At 38.2% G+C, this 16,716-nt stretch overlaps 1 protein-coding gene across 3 annotated transcripts in view; it reads left to right on the forward strand.

Moving 5' to 3' along the window:
- The window catches only part of TRPM7 (transient receptor potential cation channel subfamily M member 7), a 131,905-nt gene that overhangs the window by 77,759 nt on the left and 37,430 nt on the right, over positions 1–16,716 (forward strand). For all 3 annotated transcript variants that reach the window (XR_013347311.1, XM_077828266.1, XM_077828267.1), the window contains 11 exons: positions 488–768; positions 2,043–2,271; positions 3,548–3,703; positions 3,811–3,954; positions 4,629–4,757; positions 5,407–5,691; positions 8,066–8,240; positions 8,820–8,946; positions 13,518–13,702; positions 15,107–15,239; positions 15,714–16,432. Coding sequence is in view for 2 of the 3 variants with exons in the window: in XM_077828266.1 (XP_077684392.1) it covers positions 488–768; positions 2,043–2,271; positions 3,548–3,703; positions 3,811–3,954; positions 4,629–4,757; positions 5,407–5,691; positions 8,066–8,240; positions 8,820–8,946; positions 13,518–13,702; positions 15,107–15,239; positions 15,714–16,432 (2,563 nt within the window). In the remaining variant the exon portion in view is untranslated. The remainder of the gene's footprint in view (positions 1–487; positions 769–2,042; positions 2,272–3,547; positions 3,704–3,810; positions 3,955–4,628; positions 4,758–5,406; positions 5,692–8,065; positions 8,241–8,819; positions 8,947–13,517; positions 13,703–15,106; positions 15,240–15,713; positions 16,433–16,716) is intronic.

Consider the following 16,716-nt stretch of genomic DNA (forward strand, 5'->3'; position numbering starts at 1 on the left):
TAAAGGTAGCAGGATTTGGCTCTAGGTTAGTAAAAAACTGTTACCAATGACAGGTTTCAGAGTAGCAGCCGAGTTAGTCTGTATCCGCAAAAGGAAAAGGAGTACTTGTGGCACCTTAGAGACTAACAAATATCCGATGAAGTGAGCTGTAGCTCACGAAAGCTTATGCTCAAATAAATTTGTTAGTCTCTAAGGTGCCACAAGTACTCCTTTTCTTGTTACCAAAGAGTTTCTTTATCCTACTTTAGGAATCTTTTAGTTCATTGCTGCTTTGTCCAATAATTTGCAAAACATATGGGCAATGTGTCCCAGATGTGAGCATGAATTAGCAAGATTTAACTTGAGTTTTAAAAAGAAAACCCAGCTTATAAATATGTTAGAGCACCAATCACCATTTCTAGCTGTGTATCACTGTCAACAGTACTTTAAATCTAAATTTGTTCTGATCAAATGTAATTTTCTAACCTTTCCTTTGTTTTTTTTAAAGATTGATATAAGTGCAGAAGAAGGAAAAAAGAAAAGAACCAAAGATGAAGTCGTAGATATTGATGATCCTGAAACTAGACGCTTTCCTTATCCTCTTAATGAACTCTTACTTTGGGCAGTGTTAATGAAAAGACAGAAAATGGCCCTTTTCTTCTGGCAGCATGGTGAAGAGTCCATGGCTAAAGCCTTAGTTGCCTGCAAGGTGTATCGTTCAATGGCATATGAGGCAAAACAAAGTGACCTTGTTGATGATACCTCTGAAGAACTGAAACAGTACTCCAAGTAATCTACTTTTCATCTTGTTAAATCTTTCTTATAAGCCTTCTTATAGCACTAGCAAAGTAGACATGAATAGAAAACATCTTTCCCCTTTCTGCTACTTGTTTACTTAGCATGCTTGAAGAAAAAGAATCTTCTCAAAGTTATTAGATTGTATTCTAATACAAGCTGCATATCAGCGCATTACTTATATTACTGTTGGCAAACCCGGTGTTTATATTAAAAGAACTTTGAGCACCTTGACAGAGATGCTTTTACCCTAAACTTATTGTATTACATATGTAGTCGTCATACATTTTAAAGAAAGCCGTACTGTGTGTGAATTAGTGTTCATTAGATAATGTAAGCACACCTATCAGATGACAGGGCAGATTGAAATTCCAACAATGCCCGGTATAGCCCATCGTCTTGCACTCGCAAGAATTTGATCATATGGGATATAGTCCCTTGATCTAGGAATTACCATGACACTGGATGCTCTGTTCACCTCTGGGGGATCCTCCTTGTGACTGCATCTGGAGTTTAACTTCACTCAGGTCTGATGCCCCCTTCTGCACACCCTGCCATCTATCTCGCTCCCTGTGACTCAGAGTACTCTGTGGCTTGGCTTTCCAGCCAGGTCATTAAAGTCTTCCCCTTCTTGGATATCTAAGACTTTCCATACCAGTGGTCTAAGGCAGTCTTCTTGTGCATTGCCCTGATGGTACCACTTCCCCCAGTGGCTGGTAGGGGAACCAAGGCCCTTCCACTACTCCGAGTTCCAGTCCAGGGACCCTATACCTGGCTACTGTAGTCTGCTTTCCCTCAGACCTCTTTGTGTTTCTCAGGACTCCTTCCTACAGCTTCTGCCTGCTCCTCTCTGGATGTCCCAGCTTAAACTCCCTCTTCCCAGAGAGTAACTGCAGATTACTGAACTCAGTAGCCTCGACCACACCTCCCTGCTCCCAAGGAGTGACTGCAAATTATCTCCCTGAACCCCCTTTTCTGCTGCCAACTTCTTGTCTTTATCCTACCCCTGCTTATTCCTTCTTAGCTGGGTGCTATCATTCAGGGAATTATTTAGGCCACATCTGAGGGGAATTAGGTGGCCTAACTGGTTAGTTGGCCTCTTAGCCTCACTAACCACTTCCAGGATGGTGTGAATTGAACACCCCAGCACATATCCCAGTTGTTGCAGTGGAAGAAGGGAACTCCTCAAAATCCCTGATATTGTGTATGAAAGAAGAAACTCTCCAGAACCTAAAATAGGTATTTTTGTTTTTTTTTCCTTTTTCTAGTGAGTTTGGACAACTTGCAGTTGAACTACTAGAACAGTCCTTCCGACAAGATGAAACCATGGCTATGAAGTTATTAACCTATGAGCTGAAAAACTGGAGTAATTCAACCTGTCTTAAGCTAGCAGTGTCTTCAAGACTCCGCCCGTTTGTAGCTCATACTTGTACCCAGATGTTGTTATCTGATATGTGGATGGGAAGACTAAACATGAGGAAAAATTCATGGTACAAGGTAAACATCCTTACAATTGACTGTTAGTGTTAATCCTGCCTGCCATTCTTATTTATTGTGTTTATGCTGAAGTGGAAGAAAAGTGTGTTGTATACAAAGTACTATTCCTATAAAACTTTTATCACTGTAACCCTTATTTACCTTAATAAATGTTGTGAAACTGTTCTACTGTAACTTTTTTAACTTAATCAAATCTGGACATGTTGTTATAAACTCTTCTTTTGATGCTCTATTATCTTTTTAAATAAGGTACAGAAATGTAGAAGGCAGAAAACAGGCAAGTAGCCCTTAATCAGAGGCATATGTAGATTACTGTGAATACTAATCCACTACTAAAAATATAGTGGTGAAAAAAATTAACAACAGAAAATCCACTGTAAGAATACAATTTCATATGCTTCTGCCTTCTACAGGCAGTAAGTAAAACTTCATGTAGAAATAAGCTTTTTGCTTTCATTTCGGAGGCCCAAGATGAACAAATGGAGGGCATACAGTGGAACACTGGCACACAAATCTGCAGGATCAGGTGGTGTAAGTTTTCAGAATAGTGCACTAAAATAAGTCATGCAGCTCTAATTAACAATTGCAAGAGTGCATATCTATTATGGACATCATACTGAAAATTTATTCCATTATTTGGAGTAACAAAGGGGAAATCACCCAAAAAAGTGCGACTTTCATACAAAACCTCTACAAGCATCATCTACTATGTGACCTACTAAAATCTTACATGCCAACTTATCTGTTTACCTCTCTTGCCTTGTAATGGACTAACTTCAATAAACAGCTATTTTATCTAGTACTTTTTATACATGTTTCAGACATCATGATTTTTCTACCGTGACTACAAAAACTGACTCATGTATAGTTAACCATGCCCTGTCTCTAAGACTTCAGCCATGTTCTTGCCAAAGTTGGGGAAGAAGAAATGACCTATGAATTCAGTTAAGCTGTAGCTCTCTGTTGTTTAATCTTAGAATACATTCTGTCCAGTGATGTTTAGTTTTGGAACCCACTGATTTTTTTTTTTTTTCCCTCAAGAATTTCATGGAACATTCTTTATATGCTCACACTTGGCCTGTAAGTTACATGTATAAATAACAAAAAATCTCTCTCCACCCCCATTTTTTTCTACCAACTACCTGACAAGGACAATTTGGATTACAAAATTCTATTTTTACAGGGGATAGTCTGTGTACCAATATGTCTGACATTTTAATATGCTGACGTTAAGTGGAAATACACCTTTAAAATTGCTCATCTTCAATTCTTGTAGGTGATACTGAGCATCTTACTACCCCCTGCCATACTAATGCTGGAATATAAAACCAAGGCAGAAATGTCCCATATTCCACAGTCTCAAGATGCACACCAGATGACAATGGAAGACAGTGAAAACAACTTCCAGAATATAGCAGAAGAGATACCCATGGTAACATAAAACAAACAAACAAAAACCCAAAGAACAAAGAAGTATTTCTATACATAAGTTCAGTTACATATACAGTTCTATACATATATCTATCCTTTTTATGTTAGGAAGTATTTAAAGAAGTAAGGGTCTTGGACAGTACTGAAGGAAAACATGACATGGAGATGCCAACAAAACCTAAACGACTTCCAATTACACGAAAGTTTTATGCATTCTATCATGCGCCAATTGTGAAGTTCTGGTTCAATACGGTGAGTTTTTGAAGAACGCTGTGTAAAATGACATGCTCAAGACCTCTTTTCAGAAGTAGTTCATATTTATGGCTGGTTCTTTGACCAGCATACAGTTGTTACAAATAGCAGCAGAGTTTAACTGCTCTTGTCCTTCTAAAACTATCTTCCTAAGAAATGAGAATCACTGGAGTCTTAGAAGCTGGCTGGTGCATGCACAGTGTGCAAAATATATCATATTTACTCTTCACCCTATTTGTCCTGATATGTCCTTCTCCTGCAAGGTAACTCAGGATGAATACTTAGACTCAGATTTATTTTATTTTGGTGTATTATTTTGCCTCATCCAGTTTAGCAGACGGTACATAATTGTTCATTAGCCTAACATATTTAGGCAAAGTTGTGTGTAATTTATTTTAGATAATTTACATAAATTTCTATTTAACATCCTAAATTATTGGAGGTTATTGTTACTTTTTTCTTTTGCTCTTGTGGGATATATAAAGTCAATATACAATATTTTCCCCATTTACTGGCATTTACTACCCTTGTCCCTGTAAGCAAGTACTGTTATCCTACTTACTGTTTTGGTGCACGCTATATCCGATCAGATTATCAAAAATAATCCACATCCATTTGAAAATAAATTGTGTAACTACATAAAGGTAACATTTTTGCTTACTTGCTTTTTTTAGTTGGCATACTTAGGATTTCTGATGCTTTACACATTTGTAGTCCTTGTAAAAATGGAAGAAATACCATCAGTTCAAGAATGGATTGTTATAGCTTATATTTTTACATCAGCTATTGAGAAGATTCGTGAGGTATGTTTGTAATCTCAGTTGTGTTCTAAATTACTTCACTAATGTCAAGTAGAGCAGTATGCTTTAAATGGTCTTTATCAAAAGATAATGTAAGTGATGCAGATTAAAAGTGTTATAGTGCACTTATTAATATTTGCATTTTAAACTATTTTATTTTATTAAAGGCATTATGAATATCTCCTTTATATAACAAATTTACTACAGTAATCAAATCCCTTGTCACTCAGAAAAGGCTAATGGATTTGGATGTGGTATAATTTGAGCAATCATACTGAAGTACCATCAAAAATATGAAACACATTTGTTCTGCAAGGGGTAACCTCAGAGCAGAGCTGAGATTTTAAAAAATGTGCTTGGTATTGTGCATGGACTCTCAATAAAAGTACACACAAATGACCAGTTAGCCATCAAACTGATACATTTTAATGTGGAATTGTGGTTGTTCATGCAGTTGTGATAATCGCATATGTATATCTACAAATCTGGACAGTAAATATTTTTATATTAAGGTTTATCAATTTAACATGGAAGTATGCTCAAACATGCTGATAAAAATTTTGTTTACTGATAAAATGTTCAGATGGTTCAATGGTCTTGATATGAGACAAATATGCAGATACCTGATTTTTTTTTCTTCTTCTTAATGTAGATCTTTATGTCAGAGGCTGGGAAAATTAATCAGAAGATTAAAGTGTGGTTCAGTGATTACTTCAACATCAGTGATACAATTGCCATTATTACTTTCTTCATTGGGTTTACACTAAGATTTGGAGCAAAAGGGAACTTTGGTGACAATACGTACAGAGAAAATTATGTTTTTGTTGTTGGAAGAATAACGTACTGCCTAAATATTATATTTTGGTATGTGCGATTACTGGATTTTCTAGCTGTAAATCAACAGGCTGGCCCTTATGTGATGATGATTGGCAAAATGGTAAGTCTTGTTTTATTGAAAACATACCTCTTTGTCTCACTGCATCCATTTATAACTTTTTAAGAATCTATTTAGAAAAAGGCCACATTATACTGAGGTAATTTCCCATAAATCTAAATGTGCAAATGGGTTAATTAAGATATAATTTCTGTTCATGAATCCTCATAACAGTGAGGGATGAGAGTGGCTTACCAAACATTTGGTTATCGTCTGTGATATCTGCCCTTCTGATCTATAGAAAATCCATTTTGTTGAATCGGTGCCATTATTGCTCTTCCTTTACAAACATCTCTCAGAAATGAAAGATGTGGAAACTGGAGAGTATTTGTAAGTTCCTCCTCTACCCTGCTCCTAAATCACTTTTATACATGTGTCAGAGATTTGAACTGAAGAAAAGGCAGCAGTCCTTCCATCTAAGCTTCTTTTCTTTTGTAGGGTTAGGATGATATTACTCTTATTCTTTTGGGGTTTCTTGGAAATCTGAATATTCTATCCCTGCACTGTTTAATGCAGTAGTTCTTGTTCCATACCAGAACCTCCATGCACTTATCAATATGGGAAGGGAAAGGTGGTTGTGACCCACAACATGGGAATCTCTGCTTTATTGCTAACTGTCTTACTGACCTTTATTCCTTAAAGGAAAGAGACGTTCTATTTATTTATGGAATCAAAAGGATTTAAATCAGCGGTTCTCAAACTGTGGGTCGGGACCCCAAAGTGGGTCACAACCGTGTTCTAATAGGGTTGCGAGGGCTGGCGTTAGACTTGCTGAGGCCTGGGGCTGAAGGCAATGCCCAAGCCCCTTCCTTCTGCTTCTCATGGCTTTTCCTCTGAAACATGAGGTCAGAGAGGGAGAATCACTTAGTCAGTACCCTTCTGTTTGTTTTGTTCTCTTTCTCAAACGATTGATGAGAACCCCTTTCTTTTATAGCCGTCAGCCCCCTTGTCAGGTGACTTGCTGATCAACCTCATCAGGTGATCAGAGACCTCTACCAGGTGATCTGTAACTAAGTTATCACCCCCTTGAGTTCAGATTTGAAAACTGGTTTACCCTGGATGGCAGCCTTCTGTTTATCTCAGGGTGCTCCATTTAAACAGATAATCATTCAAGTTTAATGTTCTTCCATTGTTAGCCCTTTGCCACACCAGTCCTTGGAATTTTAGCCAAGATGGGGGTAATAAAAAGGCAGTAGGAAGGCAAAAACAGAGCTTTACACTCAAAATGGAGTCTGCAGCTTGATAAAGTTAAATATACCAAGGTTAGAATCTCAAATATATGTCATAAACTGTGCATAGGCAGATTCCCCAAATAATCACATCTCAAAGCAGATTTCCTTCCTCCTGGTCAGACAGCATAAACTGAATTTTTTCAATACATTCCCTTTTCTATAGCATCTGGAACTTATACAGAGTGTTAGGAGTTATGAATGTCATCTAAATAACTCTGCCATAGTGAATAATGGAGATAAAATCATCTCACTATGAGATATATGAACTGATGGATGTTAGATTAGGAACTAGGGGAGTAAAATATATACACTGATACTGGGCTTAACCACATGAGTTTGAGATTAAAAACATCTGCTTTCTTCCTTAAAAATGGCTCTCCCAAAGTTTGGATTCCCCAATTCCTCTCTTTCTCCCCTTCTTCTTTCCCTCCCCCCTACCTTCTGCAAAAGAAACCCTGCTTGTTGCTAGGTAAGCTAGTGCATGAAACCTGGTTCTGTTTCTGTGTCACTCTCATTTTCCGAGCTTGGGAAAACTGTACCTACACTGTGTTTAGCCTCAGAGAGTGTAGGAGGGAGGAGTCATAGAGGGGAGTATATCACATTCATAAAAATTGGTGGGTACAGTAAATCAGCATTCCAAGCTGTAAGAGCATACAATAGTTTGGTAGAGGAAAAACTGAAGATTAAGGTTTGTGATCTTGGGCTGAGTTTTAACTGGCTGAATCCTCTAACCCCATTATAAATGCCTCAAAAATTGCTTAAAATTGCAAAATGCACACAATTCCTTAAGCTTGCACTAGAAATTGCTGCTATAACTGTATAAAAGCTTGCTTTAATCGTAAGGAAGCTGGGTATACTTCAGTGCTGGTTAATATTTTAAAAATAAAAAGAATTAAAATAGCATGTCAAACTGCTGCAAAACTGAACTGTATGTTTTATTCTTTCTCATTTAAGGAGTAAGTATGATAAATCCTTATCCTCAGTTTGCTAACTCCCAAATCTGTTTATATATAGATACACACAAAGTTAAATATTGATACATTTTGGAGATAGAGTTATTACACACGTGTTTTGAAACCATAATTGCCAAAGCTTTTATTTGATGGACTTTGTGAGTTTTCTTAACTTGAACTTTTTTTAAACAGGTGGCCAACATGTTCTACATTGTAGTGATTATGGCACTTGTACTGCTTAGTTTTGGTGTTCCCCGGAAGGCAATACTCTATCCTAATGAAGCACCATCTTGGACTCTTGCTAGAGATATTGTGTTTCATCCATACTGGATGATTTTTGGTGAAGTTTATGCATATGAAATTGATGGTAAGATGATGCAATTTTAGAACAATTTTATGGAAACCCTCAAGGATTAAGGATATTTTTTTTCCAGATGCTGATAGGCTGAGGTGTGTTGATGAAACACGAATTTAGTTAGTTGTATTGGATTACCTTTTCTTCTTGAGGTATACCCATTTAAGTCCCAAATGTCCAAATGTAGGGAACTCTTTGTCTTGCTTATGCTGAAAAAAGCTTAAACATGACCTAGCATGAGAACTTTTGTTCCTTTTTTGGCCAAAAGGGGAAGTGTCTTCCAATTGGGCTAAGCGTAGAGCTGTATTTATCCCATATGCAGCCATCATGAAAAGATTTTGTTGCTGTGAGCTGAAAAAGCATTTTACTTAATTGATAAAGACCACTCAGTAACTACAGGATGCCTCTCTCTCCTGTAACTTTTTAAAAACTGTTACTAATTGTATTTTTTTAAAAGAACAAATTACAGGATAGATGCATACAGCTAGTTATTGCACAGTCTTTGAGTGATTCTTTCAGCATCTATATCTGCTATAAGTATTAAAAGTCCTCTCTAAAAGAAAATATGGTCTCTGTGTTTTCTCACCAAAGTATGTGCAAATGATACACAAGTTGGCCATCTCTGTGGACCTGGAACATGGCTGACCCCATTTCTTCAAGCTGTCTACCTCTTTGTACAGTACATTATTATGGTTAATCTCCTTATTGCATTTTTCAAGTAAGTATATTGTTACTTTCAGATAATTGTTAATCTGGTGATAAGTACATATCTAATTTGAATAAACTAACTAAAAATAGTTTGGTGGCCTGATGGCAGTGGAAGGCACTGCTGTTTTGGTGGCTGTGTGTTCTTCAGGTGCTAATCTTGATCCATTACCCTTCAGCACTGTAGGGACAGTCTGCCCAGTTCCTAGGGCAGAGGGATTGTGTTACACCCTGCTCATGATGCTATGCTTTCTGAAAGCACTGTGTCCAGCCCAAAATTGCAGGGAGGCTAAATGTAACAGAGGGGAAGGTAAGGGAGGGGGAATTTGAGGGCACCCCTGCCCTCTTTCTTCTCTCCTTTCCAAAAATAAAAAAAGAACAAAATTGGTTCTTGGGTTTATTGCTCCACTGGCATAACTTCATACCCAGAATGTTATTCCAAAGTACAAATGTTTGGTTGGTTGGGTTTTTTTTTGTTTTTTTTTTTGTTTTTTTTTTTAAATAAGCTTGGCTAGGGATAGCTATAGAGAAATTTAAAATCAAATTTTGTTTATCTTTCTAATCCGTTATTTTGAAAAAGCATTTGTAATAGTACACAGCTCATTAAAACTGAAGATTTGCTTAATCCATGATTAGTAGGCCTGTTTCCAATTTGCAATAATTAGTGGGTTAGTATACCAGAACACATTAAAGATTAAAAAATCAGCCAAATCATTTTAATTTGAAAAAATGAAATTTGACCTAAGTGAACTTCTTTCTGATGAAAGGGACCAAGCAGAATAGGATAAATGATTTTCCCCACACCCCTTAACTACAAACCAGGCAATATACAACCGTGCAAGATCTCCACAATCCCTGTCTCCCTGTTGGGCCTGGAACCAGCTAGCTTTACACAAAAAGTATATAGATCTGGTGAGGGATATTCAGTGCATCTGTCTGGGATCCTCCACTGGCAGGACTCTTGTGGGAGTCCTGGCTGAAGTTTAAAAGCTGCTGTTCTCTGACAGAATGTCAGGACTACAACGTTCTGTCCTGCCTATGGGTAAAAATTGCTGGCACAGCTGTCCTTGCAAGCACAGGGGAGTACAGTTTGCTCTAACTCTATCTGGAGGCATGAAGCAAATCTATATTACTAATAACTTGAATAGCATGTTACAGGGAAATCATAATTTTTTCACTGAATTGACATATCTGAAGGCACAGTGAACTACAAACACAATGGCACTAAACTGGGAGGAGTGGTAGGTACGCTGGAGAGTAGGGATAGGATACAGAGGGACCTAGACAAATTGGAGGATTGGGCCAAAAGAAATCTGATGAGGTTCAACAAGGACAAGTGCAGAGTCCTGCACTTAGGACGGAAGAATCCCATGCACCGCTACAGACTAGGGACCAAATGGCTAGGCAGCAGTTCTGCAGAGAAGGACCTAGGGGTGACAGTGGACGAGAAGCTGGATATGAGTCAACAGTGTGCCCTTGTTGCCAAGAAGGCCAATGGCATTTTGGGGTGTATAAGTAGGGGCATTGCCAGCAGACCGAGGGACGTGATCGTTCCCCTCTATTCGACATTGGTGAGGTCTCATCTGGAGTACTGTGTCCAGTTTTGGGCCCCACACTACAAGAAGGATGGAGAAATTGGAGAGAGTCCAGCGAAGAGCAACAAAAATGATTAGGGGACTGGAACACATAAGTTATGAGGAGAGGCTGAGGGAACTGGGATTGTTTAGTCTATGGAAGAGAAGAATGAGGCGGGATTTGATATCTGCTTTTAACTACCTGAAAGGTGGATCCAAAGAGGATGGTTCTAGACTATTCTCAGTGATAGCAGATGACAGGACAAGGAGTAATGGTCTCAAGTTGCATGGGGGAGGTTTTAGGTTGGATATTAGGAAAAACTTTTTCACTAGGAGGGTGGTGAAACACTGGAATGCGTTACCTGGGGAGGTGGTGGAATCCCCTTCCTTAGAAGTTTTTAAGGTCAGGCTTGACAAAGCCCTGGCTGGGATGATTTAGTTGGGATTGGTCCTGCTCTGGGCAGGGGGTTGGACTAGATGGCCTCCAGAAGTCCCTTCCAACTCTGATATTCTATGATTCTATGAATGATAGTCCCTTAGAGTCACACTGATGTTTTAATGTTGTTTCTTGTATTCTTGTTTTTACCTGGTGGCAGGGCAGTGTGCCCTGTATAGTACTTTAAGAAATATGATCAATACTAAATAAAAGGTAAAATTTAAAAAAAAAAGTCCTACTTAAATATTACTTTTAAATTTCCTACTTTAACACTGCCTGGAGAACCTGTTGCAAATTAATGCAGTTTAATTAGCAATCTAAATTAATAAAAAGCAAAGATGGTAAATGATAATGTCATTAAATTTAACTTGATAAGCTTATTTCAATTTTATTCTTCATTAGTTTTCCAAATATACTAAGTTTACTAGTATACAATGAAGTCTCAGCAAAGAATTAATAGCATTGTTTTGTGTTCTTATGTTACTAGACAGGGAAAAAAGAGTGCATTTTTTGTGTAAGTGTAACATGTATGGATTAGTAACGTCCTGCTGTACTTTTGCAGAAACACTTACCTGTAACAAGTCGTTGTTGCTAGTTTATGCCTACACATGAAACAAATCTCCACAAGTTTTACATTTCTGACTTTACTTCTGAATCTGCATACCTAACGTTACAAAAAAAGTTTGTTAGATTGTCAAACTTATTTGACTTTAGGCTTTTTGCATCTATCTTAGTTCAAGAACACAATGCAGACTTTTATACTGAAAACTGGCATTTTCTCAGTTAATAAAAGTGGTCCTACGGTATTTTAATCATACAAATTGAGCTTTATTTATACCTGATAAGAAACTGCATACTTCAAATTTAAGAAATTAGGTTAGATGGTATAATTTTTTTAAATAAAGGGCAGGTGTGCTTTAGTTGGCTCAGATGGTGCTCTTACTACAGTAACTACTACAAGCAATGATTACATTTATTGGGCCAGCTTGCACAAATTACTGGGATATTGTGTGTGTGCGTGTGTGCACAGTGAGCCGCACTTGTGTATGCAGACAGGATGATTGCATGTGCAACTCGCTAGTTAAACATTTAACTGATTGTGTGTTTAATCTAGTTTGAACATACAGTCACAACACATAGGCATGCCAACATGCCTGCATTTTTGCCTTGCAGTTACAAACCTGCTGCTGCCAGTTCTGTAATGCCTCAGACAACTGGTGAATAATTACTGTGCCTGTGACTAGATAGCTATTCCTTTCCCAGTGGTCACCAGTTACATTATGATACTTAAATTTGTACAGTAGACTTATTCTTAGTGCATTACAGAAGGGATCCTAGAGATGAGAGGGTAAACATGCCCCCTGCCGTGTTCTCTCCACTGGTTCAGACCTTAGCATTTGTGAGACTGCTAAAATAGTGGCGAATTTTGGTGGTTAGTGTTGTCCATAAGGAACGGCATGAAAACAACGATAGGGCCATGAAGTCAGATCCTGATGGCTTCGTCACTACCAGCTCAGTCTAGACAAACAAATAACCAACAGGCAAAATCATGTGATTATTAATATCCTGAGCACCATTCCCAAATACAGGAAAAACTGTGTTATCCAGCACTTTACCAACCGTAAAGCTCTATAAACCGGCATTTCTGATTGTCATTGAAAGTCCAGTTTATAGTCTGGTCTGTGTGGATCCCCGGAAGCAGCGACACGTCCCTGCTGCTCCTAGGTGGAGGAGTGGCCACAAGGGGTTTGGCGTGCAGGAGGGGATGTGGGGCTGGAGTGTGGGAGGGGGTGCAGGATGTGGGCTCTGGAAGGGAGTTTGGGCATGGGATGGGGCTTGGGGCAGAGGGTTGGGGGCATGGGAGGGCTTTCGGAGTGCCGGATCCGGGCAACGCTCACATCGGGCAGCTGCACACAAGTGGCGACATGTCCCAGCTGCTCCTAGGTGGAGGCGTGGATAAGCAGCTCTGCGTGCTGCCCCTGCCCCGAGCGCAGCCTCCACAGCTCCCATTGGCAGAAAACTGCGGCCAGTGGGAGCTGTGGGGGCGGCGCCTGTGGGCAGAGGCAATGTGCAGAGCTGCCTAGGAACAGCTGGGACATGTCGCTGCTTGCAGGGAGCTGCGTGAGGTGAGCACCGCACAGATCCGGCACCCTGCACCCCCTCCCACACCCAACCCTCTGCCCTGAGTCCCCTCCCACAGCCAAACTCCCTTGCAGAGCCCGCACCCCTTCCCACAGCCAAACTCCCTCCCTCTTAGTAACTGGAATTTTTCACTTACCAGCACCCGCCATTCCCCCAACATGTCGGGTATAAGAGGTTTTACTGTAATATTCTGTAAGTTGAAAGAACAACTCGCCATATGGTGATAGCCTTCCCTTGATGCACTTCTAACTCCTATTTAAAAATTTAATGAGTTACTTTTGCAGTAAAGTTAAAATACACAGTTATGTACAATCTGTACATTTCCCTACAATTATGCCTTTGTAAAATTCAGAAAGCAGTAAAATTGCTTCTGATAGTTACTAACATCTAAAATCTTTGTGTTAAAACACTTTTACGTTTTCCCCCCTTCAGCAATGTATATTTACAAGTAAAGGCAATTTCAAACATCGTATGGAAGTATCAGCGCTATCATTTCATTATGGCCTACCATGAAAAACCTGTCCTGCCTCCACCTCTTATTATTCTTAGTCACATGGCTTCCTTATGTTGTTGTATATGTAAAAGAAGAAAGAAAGACAAGACATCAGATGGACCAAGTAAGAACAAATTTTATCCAAGCAATTATTAGTTTTCCTTGTTTTTCTGTGATTAAAGTAAGTTGTCAAGAAAGTGATGATAACTCTTTGGTTACTACTCTTCATTATAATGCAAAGAGAGCACAATATAACGTTTAATTCATTAATAATGAAGCAGGTAACTTGTTTATATTTTATTATCATTTAACTAATGTAAAGTGGTTGAGCTCTCTTGCATTCTGATAAAACGAATACCTTAAAAGAACTTTAAAAAAAAAATACTTGTGGGAGTTAGTTTGTAAGTCATTTTATGGGACTGAACCACAACTATTGTATCTGGCAATTTCTACTGCCATGTTACCAGTAACATTCTATGCCAAGCCTTAGATTTCAGTTCTGTCCGATATCCATTAAAATAATCCTTCTGTTATTGCATTTGGAGTTAATATTGGTAAATTGAGCACTAGATTCCCATTTATATTAAAACTGAATGTAAAGTAGTGGACAACTTGGAGAAAATAGCTGCCTATTTGCATGACATTGTGTGTAGGTAAAATAAAACAGTCCCTTGCCCTATTTATCAGTGTGTCCAATTTTCTGATGAGGGTCAATCTTTTTTTTTTTTTCTTCTTCCCATCCTGTTTACTGATTATTTTCATATATTTCATTATTTACTATCTTTTCACACTATTGTTTCATTTTGCTAGTAGTAGTTCCTTGTAAGCCCTGGTCCAGTTTTCCTGTTTTAAAGTAGTTTTACAAATATTGACTTTACACAATGCTATATTTCTACACTCTGCTTTAATTCCATTTAGATTTAAGTAAATCTTGCGAAGACATCTTACTTTCATGGTGTTTTGTAGTGTTGGTTAGATTTTTTTTTTAACAAAACTGTGTTCTGACAGACAATTGGGTTTTCAGTTAAACAAAATTTTTTCATGAATAGTATCTGCTTTCCTTGGAAAACTTCAACTTTTTTTTTAAATAGAAACACCCAAAAAACAAAAAGTTAATTTGCCATGACGCACTGTGGCTAGGGGCTCGGCAAGAGCAGAGACCATGGTGTATTGTGGAAGATATAGTCTAGCCAGGGAGCTCAACCAAAAGAAGGGAATGGCAACATGAGGCACCCAAACTACAACTCCCATGATGAACCTCAGTGGGATTTCATAATTGAAATTTTTGGTTTCCAACCAAAAAATGTGGTGTTTTTTTTCTGAAAATTTTCAGTTTTCAACTTTTTCCCCCCTGTTAAAAATTTGAAGTTTTTCACCATGGGTAAAATCCATTTTTCAACCAGCTCTAGAGAGCTAGGTAGCATCCTCATTTACCCTATCTCATTGATCAATGTGGCTACTTATTTCAAGCATTTGTGATGTATCATAGCCTACTAATCTCCTGAAATGTTGCTTTCTCTTTCTTTAGAACTCTTCCTAACAGAAGAAGACCAAAAGAAACTTCATGACTTTGAAGAGTTGTGTGTTGAGATGTATTTCAATGAAAAAGATGATAAATTCCACTCTGGAAGTGAAGAGAGAATTCGAGTCACATTTGAACGGTAGAAAATTTATGTAGAAACTTAAACATTTAAATTAAAACCTGTTATCAGGAAAAGTACAATACATATAGCTGCATGTACAAAGTATTCATGACAGTGTTGCAGGACACTTTTTCTTGGCTACATAGAAATTATTACAGACTGTTTTATGCTGTCTATATTCTTGACACTTGCTAGTGCATAGCAGACTGAGACTTTGTCTCTTTAAAGAGGTCTTCTCAAATGTATTGGAATGGGTGTTAAATAATAGTACTGTAGGCAAGTTGCTGATGTGCATTTGTTCCTTGTTGCTTAAGTATGTACAGGTATCCCTTTTTCTACAACAATCCACTGAAATCATTAAGCTACCCTAAAATTTACAAATGATACATTTTCCTTTCTCAAACTGTCAAAAAGAAGTATAGCAAAAGTGTTTCTTCTTTACAGTTTGAGAACAAAAAGCTTACCTTTTATAATTTGATTTTTTTTTTTTAGGGTTGAACAAATGTGCATTCAGATAAAAGAAGTTGGTGATAGAGTCAACTACATCAAACGGTCATTGAACTCTTTAGATTCTCAGATTGGCCACCTACAGGATCTCTCTGCTCTCACTGTTGATACTCTAAAAACACTAACTGCACAAAAGGCTTCGGAAGCCAGCAAAGTCCATAATGAAATTACCCGGGAGTTAAGCATTTCAAAACATTTGGCACAAAACCTTATTGATGATGGTTCTCTCAGATCTTCAGTATGGAAAAAACACAACTTCGGAAATGTGTTTGGTTCTTCTTTTCCACAAGGAGACCTCGAAAGTAGTAATGCTTTATTATGTAACATTTCTATGCACAGTGAAAGAGATATTCAACATAAGACAATTGGTCAGGATTTAGCTCCAGTTTCCAAGGGGGAAGAACTAAACTTTCAAGAGGCAGGTTCCTCAGGCAGTGCCTTATTTCCAAGTGCTGTTTCTCCTCCAGAACTTCGACAAAGATTACAGGGTGAAGAGAACTCAAAATTCATTAATAAAAATAAAAAATTAGGCAATTCATCGAACAGCATGCCACATCTAACATCCCCAACAGCTAAATTATTTGTTAGCACTCCATCTCAGCCGAGTTGCAAAAGTCAGTTGGAATCTACAGCAAACAATGAAGCAGCAATTTTGTCTAAGGCTACAGAAGGAGATAGTAACGTAGAATTTGGTGCATTTGTGGGTAAGTATAACAAAGTAGATTGTGAATGTCCTGAGGTCATTAGTAGCTGCTTTTATCCTCTTGCTTCTGGCTCTGCTTGCCTTGCTTTCACCCAGCCTTGTGTTGAAAGTGGAGGATACGTTAATTGTGGTTTTATTCATGATGAAGATGACACTAATGATTACAACTGCAGCAGAAGAAGTGATACATATGATGAGCAGTCCTCTGAGAACAGTGTCCAAAAGAAGTTACCTCTGTCATCCAGAAACCAAGCATCAACTGTAAACTGTGACCCAAGTGGCGGT

Source organism: Eretmochelys imbricata, chromosome 10, assembly GCF_965152235.1.
Source record: "Eretmochelys imbricata isolate rEreImb1 chromosome 10, rEreImb1.hap1, whole genome shotgun sequence".
Classification (NCBI taxonomy): domain Eukaryota; kingdom Metazoa; phylum Chordata; order Testudines; family Cheloniidae; genus Eretmochelys; species Eretmochelys imbricata.